Raw genomic sequence first — 10,000 nt, 5'->3', positions numbered from 1 at the left:
GCTGTTTACATTTAAAGTAGACGTTGCAATAGAGCGTTTTCACGTGACATCACTGCGGCCATATTGGTGTTTCAAAACAATGAAACGGCGGCCATGTTGGTGTAACAAGACAACCCTGTAGGAATTTAACTCTTTTCTTATGTAAAAACTTTCTTTTGTTGCAATGCATTAACGTAGATGCTGGCCACGTGAGTTAAAATGCCTCATAGAACCCTATAGTTTTGCAGATAACGTGATAAAGCTATTGGTAAACAAAACAAAATTGACTAGTTTGTTAGCCAAGACCGGCGCTTTTATTCTCTAGATTTTGATTTGAATATTTGATTCTGGGCACGAAACGTTAACGGGACGTTCGCGAAACGGGTGCCGGCTCCCTAATCGGCTTGTTGGCTCCCTGGAAATCCTGCCAATTCTCCACTGGACAGGCTGAAAAGGGTCTTCCTTCAGTTATAGTTGTTTAGATGTCTCCACATCTGATTCTGGGTCTGGTTATCGTACATAATTTTTTAAACAAGGTGATTTATTAGATATAAAAAGGAGGTTACACAGCTGCTAGTATATATTAACAGAGTGCACTGTTGCATTTCATGAATGGTTTGAGGTTCAAAAAAACAATAAATTTTAAAGAGTATCTTGTTGTTTTCAAAAGCTTTCAATAGCTTTCAGCTTTAAAAAATTCATGGCTATCAAGAGTATACAAAAGTAAAGGGAAAATCTGATAAATTTAAAGCCAACAGACCTAGAGAGGAAAGGTTTTTAAGCCTTTCAATAATTAAACTGGCAGTTCGTGCAGATTCATTAGGTTCCGACTTCGTTCCCAGGGTTCTCTACTGTCCCGGAAACGAAGTTGATCAGGTTCAAGGGAACTTAATTTTAAAATTAGAACAGTCAACTGATCCTTACGGCAGGAAGAGTGATAGGAAAAATAAATAAACAAAGCAAAATAAGATGGTGAATTATATATGCCCGATATTTCGGTTTGCAACACAAACCTTCAACGGGGGCTATAAAAGCAAAATAAATAGATACAAGATGAATTTGGTATTGAAGATTTTACTGATCAGGGCCTACTAAAGATCTGGCTGACCCTCACTGGTTTGTCGTTGTGGTTTTGCCTTCACAAGTGTTTCAAGGGTACTTTGCTGCGCCTTGTGTTTTAACGTTTTGGCTTTGTAAGAAACTGACTTATTTCCCCATCCCGGGCAGAAGCAGGGGGGTACTCTCTGCAATGGACCATACGCGTATACGGGGATGCTTGTTATGACCGTTGATTCATCAAAAAAAGGACGCCAGCTCTCGAAAAACCAGTTTGACGATAGAGAACTTGACTGATAAGTTCAGAACTCCGTTGCGGCGACTTCAGAGACTTGACGCGATTCTTGCAGAGCCTCTTTTTCTCTTTCTCAATCAAGAAGAAGAAAAATGAGGCTTTGCTTGCAGGGTGATTCTGATTCTGTCGCTAATGAAAACGTTAGTGAAAACCAGCATATAATTTGTGACTTAATTAAAATGTAATTTATTCATACAAAGCCAAATAGGGAACAGCCATTTGACTACTGAGAAAGCAGTGGGTTGGGTGATGTAACAAAAAATAAGGCTGCAAACAAACTTGGTACGAAAAAAAACATATATTATTGCATAATGTAAACAGTGGAATATCTCAAACTGAATGCTTAAATGAGTAGTACGTAAAATATACGCGGCTCCTATGGGCCAGGCTGCGACTTTCGCCGTCTCGAACGGAGAGGAGCCTGGGGCTAGTGGCTTACTAATTTATTATTACACTGCGCGACACACTGCGGTGTAGCAAATTGACAGCGCGCCCTCAAAACGTTTTGCTGCTCTGTGGGTCGCCGTGGTTTTCGAAAACGTCGGGTTTCGCAGCCGAGGTAAGTTTGGTGTAAAAGGATCATTTAAAAGGTAGGTATTAAAGATGTGAGGAATTTTAGAATCCACATTATTAGAGTGTCTATATTGTGTTTACTTTCGTTCGGATCCAAGGTCCAGTTGAGCTTAACAAACGAGCCTTTTCAGGTATATAACCGACTTGTTTCGGCGGTCGGGAGAGTAGGAAACCAATCTGCAAGACCTAAATACATAATCGCCAAGACGCAAAGCAAGCAAGCACCATATCGGTGTTCACTGCATTCATGTATTGTGATAAGCGATACAAAACGCTGGTGAATATCATGCACATGTAAAGGAACGCGGTTCCAAATATCGTCTTGATTCTGTTGATGACAAATTTTGTAAAAGTTCTTCGAGTGTTTGGATTCATCTGCTTACAAAACACAAGCTTGTGGGTGAGAATGAAGAATCAAAGAAAATGAGGAGGAAATTTACCGTTAGTAAAACAAACTGAACATTTCATTTCAGTTCCCGGAAAGGCACTTTCGCTTTCCGAGAATACTCTGTAGGTCAGTGCCCCCCGTCGCGGATGACGTATCCTGTTCGTCTTAATCCGCGATCTGGTTTTTTCTTTATTCGCTTCTAAAATCCATCTGTCTGACCAAATGCTCAAATTTCATTAATTTACTGTAGTTTAAAGCACTCTTGATTGTTGGCCGCAAATATCTTTTCTCAAATGAGTAGAGACGAAGCGTCGCCAGTGTCACATGATCAAGCTCTCATATCCATTAACACGCGAATAGCCCACGTTCGATACATTAAAATTCTAACATGACTCCGAGGCTTTCTGGTTATTTTTCTATGTTTGGTTTGATTTCCTTTGAGCTCAAGTATCCTCTGGAAATTTTAGACAACAGTGAATAAATAAATAAAGATTATCAAATACTTTAGTGTTTTCTTTAGAAGCCATCATAAAATAAGCGGTCCGCTTGTGTAAGGTCTGGAACCAAGAAATACTCGGAAGCCTCTTTGATCTATTCCGTGAGTCTTTTCCTAATGTCCCCAAGATCCTTCAGCTTGTTCCAGACCGCACACCTAAAACTGACCGTGTACTCACTCACTTAGGGACTTAAGTAATCTTCATTCATTTATTCATCATTATTATAGCAGAGCTCGTGTGCGCGAAGGGGAGCACCATGGGTAGCAAAATTTGATTATCTATACATCCAAGAAACTTTGGTTCTGACAAAATCATTCGTACGTCCACCCCTTCATGTTAGCGGATTTGAAATGGCAAACTTTAATACTTTAAACTTCGTATTGTAAATCCATGTTATGGTCAAAGCTGTCAAAAAAGGTATCCGCTGACCAGTGTCACATGACTGTTCGCGGGCTCAGGTTTACAACTCATTTTTTAAAGTTATCCGCTGACCAGTTTTTGGTTTTCAATTGATCGCAGGCTGGGGTCCAATTTTGAAAGGTGGCATTCATCTTGCTTTTTGCTTACGACAATATTTAAATTACTTTAATGTGTAAGATAGTTCTTAAAACATCCCTCAAAAGCTTTGCTTTTGGCTTTTGAAATCTACATATTATTTGCTAATAAGATTTGAGAGCCGCCTGTGCAAGAACTTGTACGTTGTGGTTCAATTTCATGCTTGGATTTCATTTTATTTTTCTTTGTTTTGGGTATGAGAGTTTCGAAAGAAAATCATTTTAAACCAGGTATTAAATTGAATCATTTGCATAATTATCGGTAGTTTATTTTGTTTTTCACTGATTGTCAATTACTATTATTTTTATCGATCTAATAACTATTTTTCCATCCTGAATCCGGCCTTGCACACCTCTAAGTGATGATTCAGTAAACTGTCTCTAACTTCAAGTTTAAAAATGCTGCCTTTATACAGACAGATTTCTTTCTTCCTACTGTTTTCTTATTAAAGGGACAGGTTCACGTTTCAGCGCATGCTCATTTATCAAAATGCTGTTTTTCTGCCGGGACATGCTGTATGGTCTATGCAAGCAATATGATCATGTCATAATGTTGTCAAAGAACTAATCTGCACAATCCACTGGCAGATACTTGCACCTGATCAACTTAAATATTTGCAAATAGCTGTAAATTAATCAACCATGGAATAAAACCTTCGGGTCAACGATAAATTCAACTTTGGTAGTGTTGGCATAATCCACTAATTTTTTTTGTGCGATTTTAGTACTCCTCCATCCTACTTCAGGTTACTCTGAAAGACAATTCTACTTTGAAATACACTCTGAGATTGCTAAGGTACATGCGACTGGGATTATTAACCGATAGAATTGATAATAAATTGGAAAAAGGTAGTTTAGTTATAATGAGCATGCGCTTAACCGTGAGCCCGCCTGTTCCTTTAAATCGTGTTACATATTGATTTCTTATTTCTTATCTTTTATTTTATCTTAAGCTGCCGAACAGAGCAGCAATCGTACAATGGACTCGTCTTCAAAGTTACCCCCAGCAGAAGATAATGCTCAAGGAGGCGAGAAGAAGAAGAAGGACAAACAAGCCACAAATTGTACTCCATTCTGTGAAGAAAATTGTGAATTCCAGGGTCAGCATAATGATTTGATAATGTCGCTTATTAACCTAAATGAATCAGACCGAGCAAGCTTGGATGCATGGAAGGAGCATGTAATCAGTTTAAACAATGACATCGACGAGCCCTTGAAAGATCCGAATCCTAATTTTCGTCTCCCATTACTGCATTGGGTAGCTACGCTTGGAAAGGCTAAGGCCGTCCAGTGGCTTTTGACCGAAGACCGCGTTAGCTTAAGAAAAGGCAATACACAGGGCATGTCCAATGAAACAGTGGTATTTTCTATGGTGCGATGTCTTCACGAGGGAGTCAAGAGCAAAGATCCGAACAAAATATCCAACATCTTTGTCAACATACTCGAGTTGTTGTTAAAACGTGATCCATACCTACTCTTAGTTCAAGAAGGTAGCAACAGTAACACAGTCCTGCACCTGTGTGCCCAAGGAGACGAAAGCTCAACGGCTCCCTTCCTAATGTATTTGAAGAGGACACTGGTTAAGCTGAAAGAAATTTTAAACAAAAACAGTGAGTCACTGCCTCTTGACTGGCTGAAAACCATTTTGCAACAAAAGAATGAGCAAGGTGACACATTTATCGATGTAGCAGCCAGATGTAAAACCCAAAAAGAGGCAAGGGAACTCGTCGACCTCATACTGAAACAAGAGTTCGTTTTGTCAGTACAAAAAGCGGAAGAAATTTTGAACCAGAGGAAACAAAACGAGAGAGAAAACGTCGACGATGATCAAAATGGAGATGACGATGAAGATCATATTAGTATGGGTGACGGCGAGAACGAAGCCGCTAACGAAAAGGAACAACAATCGGAAGTTAACAACACATTTGAACCAACAAGCAGTGCGGTATTTGTTCCAGATCTGGCTCCACCGGCCAAAATTCCAAAGATTACCGATAAATCCTCGACCTTTTCTGAGGATCCTTTGCGAGGTGGAGTGACTTTACAGTCGGTTTGCTCGCATTTGCAACAATGGAATGATGATAGTGAATCCAAAGTTACTATTCTTCAAGACCCTACCGAAGCGCCGGCCTCAGCAAGTACTAACCGTGCTGTAAAACGCGGCAGCTGGGATCGGTCGACCACCTCAGACGTTGCTACGGAAACTGAAAGCATCGGGAATACTGAACTAGCCGCTAACGTCAAAGCCAGCGTTGAGAAACTCATACAGAAAACCGAACAGGATTTGTTAAAAGAAAGAAACGAACTGGAGAAGGCTGAATCGGAACACAGAAAAATGGAATCCGAAATCAAGGAGCTTCAAGACGAAAAAGAGAAAAAGGAAAAAGAAATTGAAAGAGGGAAAGAGACAGTGAAAGATCTGGAACAACAACTCGATAACTGCAAGCAATTTTTAGAGAAACTTCGTTATAATTAGACTTGACGATGTGATATTTTTTAACCGTGAATACTTCACTCGAACGTTTTAGTTCTAACAGTAACTTCAATGAAGCACTCACTCGTCTAACACAGTGCTAAAGATCGAACATATTCACTTGCAGTGCACAGTTTGTTTTAGTTTGAAATGCAGCGATTTCAACTGCTTTAGCTACTGAGTATACTTTATTCCTTCATGGGTGGATTGTTAGCATTTGAAAACGAAAACCGCAAGAGTTGTTGTTAAACGCGTTTATGCCAGGTAAATCCAACTGTAGAGCCGGGGTTTTTTTTAATTAACCATAAAGTTACGCGTAGCATACAGTGTATCAAAGAAAAATCGATTGCCTGTTTGTTTATTTTTTTTCAGTGTTTTTTAACAAACACGTGGCCATGACTGAAGTAATTAAAGCAAACCCATACCAGTCAATCATATAGAAGAGAATATTTTGCTTTAAAACATAAGGAGGATTTGAGGCCCCAAAATCTAATTAACAAGTAGCGTTGTGTTATTTGAACCATTATTAAAACTTAATGAGTGCTTGTCGCACTGTTAACCTTTGGCGGCTTCCGGTGGGTTCGCAGACGAATTCGTCGCAGCTTCCCTCTGCTGAGGGGCTTGGTCGAACCACACAGACATAGTGAATTACGTGGCGGACACCTCTGCGAGGGGCAGACCTAAGAGGAGGGGAGTCATTAGTGGATGGTTGGTCCCACAGATATTTCATTTTCACGATATGTAACTTTGTAAGGCTGACACCTATCTTCTTGTTACGAATATAGCTAGAAGTGGCTCTAAGCTTTTTGCGTTTAAAGCAAATTCACTGTGTTAAAGAACACTGTTATTAGCGTCGTCTTGTACATGGTAACCAGCTGTCTGCAAAGCAAGCTTTTTTCTTTTTCGAGCAAGCACGCGCAAAAGCACCATCTTAACCTTTGAAAGCAATTGAAACTTGGGAAGAGAAGAAAGCGAAACTAGAGGGGTGGACATTAGTCCCTTCTAAACCCCTCCTCTCCCACCCTTCCCTTCAACTTTGATTCTTCCATCACTTAAGGACCCTTAACCAAAGGATAAGTAAAACTTGCAGTGCAGGGTGGGACATAAGATCGAGCCCTTTCCAGACGGTTACTCTAGACATCTGTCTTTACACCAGACTCTTTACTCGTTTAACTCGCAAATAAATTCCATCTCTTGGAGCTAGAGTAACAGCTGAACTTAGAACTAAGGGCACCTGAGTCTCAGGTGATCGAACAAACTTGAACTTCCTCAATATCCTGACCAAGGCAACCTTCATTTCCATCATCACATACTTCATTCCTATACAGTTTCGGGGCCCGGCGCCAAAGGGTAAAAACTGAAACGGGTGTCGAGTATCTTTCGCGGGGCCCCGGAATCTTTCGGGGTCGTAAACCTCCGGGTCTGGCCAAGCATCCGGATCATGGTGGAGCGCGTATATAGGTACGATAACGTCCATACCAGAGGGTATGGTGAGCGTTTCACTAATTTCGCAAGTTTCTTCGCATTTACGATCAAAAATGTGCAGGGGAGGACATAACCGCATAGATTCGTTTATGACACAATCAAGATACTCGATTTCGTTTACCAGGTCGTACAAAGCGAGGTCGCGGTATGTTTGGACACCAATTTCAACCTCGCATCGTAGTCTTTCCTGCACATCAGCGTCCATCGCAAGGTGATATGCAGTAAAGGCTAACGTGTTACTAGAGGTCTGGTAACCAGCCAAGAGCCACGTGATCAACTGAGCTTTGACCTCATCATCGGAAAATCTGCTGACACCTTGAACTGCGGGCTCATCGTGAGCCGCAAGTATCAGCTGAAGTAGGTCGTTTCTTCCCTTCGTGGGAGAGTTTTTGCGTTTTTCAACAATCTCTGAAGCTGCGGCTACAAAGAAAGTCATTTCTTGTCGGAAGAACGATATCACTGAGCGAATAAAATAGTTAAAAGGAAACATCCGGAGATAGGGAACAAGCCACAGTGCACTAAAAACCCGCGCGGCTCTTTTTTTAATTGGATTATGTGGATCTGTTTGAATGTCAGTTTTGATACCAAACGCGGTTGACAAGATCACGTCGAGAGTTAACTGGCTAAACAAATCCAACATGTCCACGCTTCTATCTGTGAAAATGAAATAAAATAAGAGCAAATTACAGTAAAAGTTTATAAGGAGTTGAGTTCCTTCGTCTTTATCCCCTATAAGGGTGGTGGTAAGGTAGGAGAGGGTTGGAGATACTTAAAAATTCGGACGCTTTTAATTTTGGAAAAAACTCACTGAAAATGAACTCCTTCGAAATTTTTAACGCCCCAAAATTGGTTTGGTTGCTAAAGACATATGCTACCAACAGTTGATGACAATTTTCATGTGATTTTTGAGATGTGCCAGATGGACTAGACCTTGAATGACCTTAATACCCAGACATCGAAAGGTTAAACTGAACCAACCATAGCACAGAGAATTTAGTACAAAAATAAGGGTTTCCGTCTAAGTCGCCAGCGTAGCTCTTTACACACCCCATGTAGCTGAGTGAATGCGAGAACACAATAAACAAGTTAATCTCAGTCGAATTTACTGATTAAGCCTTAGTTACAGTCTTTTCTGTCCAGGGACCGCGGAGGGGGAGGGGCTAGTAGGGCCGCGGCCCGACCACTTTTTGGCGCCCCGCCCCCACTTTTGGAAAATCAAATACTATGATTTTATTCCTTTTTTCGATTTTCAATATGAAAAAATTATTTTCAATTGTCAGCCCTCCCACTTTTCACCTTGTTCCGCGGTCCCTGCTGTCCCCAGTAAACGGGGCAAAGTCACAAAAATATTTTACTGTGCATATTAGTTAAAATGGTTCTTATATAAAACAGGTTCAGGGTTTGAACGCCTCGGATTGGACGACCACCCGTAACGAAATTTCCTTTAAGTCCCACTTTGGATTAAATAATTAAACAATGGCGTAATCAACTGATAACTGTCTTAAGTGGAAGAAACTAATCAAGACTGGACAAGGCAGCAAGGTATGACCTTAGTTAAATATGAAGTGATATGGTTCTCGTGAAATGGGTGTCTGAATCCCCTCTGAATTTTATTTCCAGTAACAGGTCCTTTATCATTAAAAACAAATATATGAGGTTTTACTGTTTGGTCAATTGGCCTCTATAACTTAATAGAGACCTTTAGATTCCAGGACGAGGACGACTTCGAGTACGAGATTTGACTTCACGTTTTTTCGCGTATTCTGAAATTATAGACTCCCCGGAAAGCTTCATTTTCCCATTTTTCACTAGAAATGTTAGCACTGTTACCTTTAGTAAAGGAGGTTACACCCTCTCGCGATCGCAAAATGATAAAACTTTTAACATTTGATAACTTGTTTGTGCCACTTCGACATTCTCGCTAAAACTCGTAGTAGAATGACGACGGCTACCACATTTTCCCGCCAAAATGACGCTGGTTCACGCGCCAGCACTACGTAGTATTGAGAAAATCTCGTACTCGTAGTCGTTCTCGTCTTAGGATCTAAAGGTCTCTAATAACCAAAGGCGCAAAACACGGACATTGGAAAAATCCAAAGGATTCAAATTGTCTGGATGCAAGCAAGCAGTCAGTTTAATTTAGAAGTGGAAAGGAGGATCATTATGATAATTACAGACACTGTACTCATGGGTTTAGATGTATTACTTTCAGTTTATTTTGATTGTTTAGGACTATAGCATTTTATAATAAACGTTTTCTAAGTGCCTTTCCCCTGGCCAAATCTACATGTATCATTGACCCCTTTAAATCACTAATGTGTTGTAAAGGTACTTGGACTTTTCATTTTGCCATTTTTACACCTATATATTTCCAAAGGTAATATTAATTTAAGTCACTTGAGCTGGGGGTAACCCTGCGATGGACTAGCATCCCATCCCAGGAAGAGGAGCAATACTCCTAGGCATGAGCTAAGGAAACCAGGATAAGCTACGGCCATTTGGGACTTTGGCTTGTGTGCGCCTTTACTTTACCAGTCAAAAGGTTCCTTTGATGCACATCAGAGGTTTCACTAGACTGCAAACGGAGAGGTAATTCTGGTCATTCCTTACCTTTCTGGAGGAAAGAAGCGATGACCAGAAATATGTCTCCATTCAAAGGCTAAGGTTTTACGAGGCACAACAAAAGTACTGTCCAAATTA

At 40.5% G+C, this 10,000-nt stretch overlaps 2 protein-coding genes across 2 annotated transcripts in view; one reads left to right on the top strand and one right to left on the bottom strand.

The window, feature by feature from the left end:
• Window positions 1-1,901: 1,901 nt before the first annotated feature.
• LOC140930140 (uncharacterized) lies at window positions 1,902-6,335 on the top strand. The gene is made up of 2 exons (XM_073379807.1): window positions 1,902-1,920; window positions 4,296-6,335. Exon 2 carries the CDS (start codon window positions 4,322-4,324, stop codon window positions 5,816-5,818), a length of 1,497 nt encoding a protein of 498 aa, XP_073235908.1. The 5' UTR covers window positions 1,902-1,920; window positions 4,296-4,321; the 3' UTR covers window positions 5,819-6,335.
• LOC140930139 (cytochrome P450 3A24-like) overlaps window positions 6,329-10,000 on the bottom strand; it is a 7,161-nt gene continuing 3,489 nt past the window's right edge. The window contains exon 2 of the mRNA XM_073379806.1: window positions 6,329-7,954. Coding sequence (XP_073235907.1) covers window positions 6,963-7,954 — 992 coding nt within the window. The 3' untranslated portion in view covers window positions 6,329-6,962. The remainder of the gene's footprint in view (window positions 7,955-10,000) is intronic.

The sequence above is a fragment of the Porites lutea genome, chromosome 3 (assembly GCF_958299795.1).
Source record: "Porites lutea chromosome 3, jaPorLute2.1, whole genome shotgun sequence".
Classification (NCBI taxonomy): domain Eukaryota; kingdom Metazoa; phylum Cnidaria; class Anthozoa; order Scleractinia; family Poritidae; genus Porites; species Porites lutea.
Note: the sequence above shows the minus strand (reverse complement) of the source record. Positions and strands in the feature narration are given on the sequence as shown.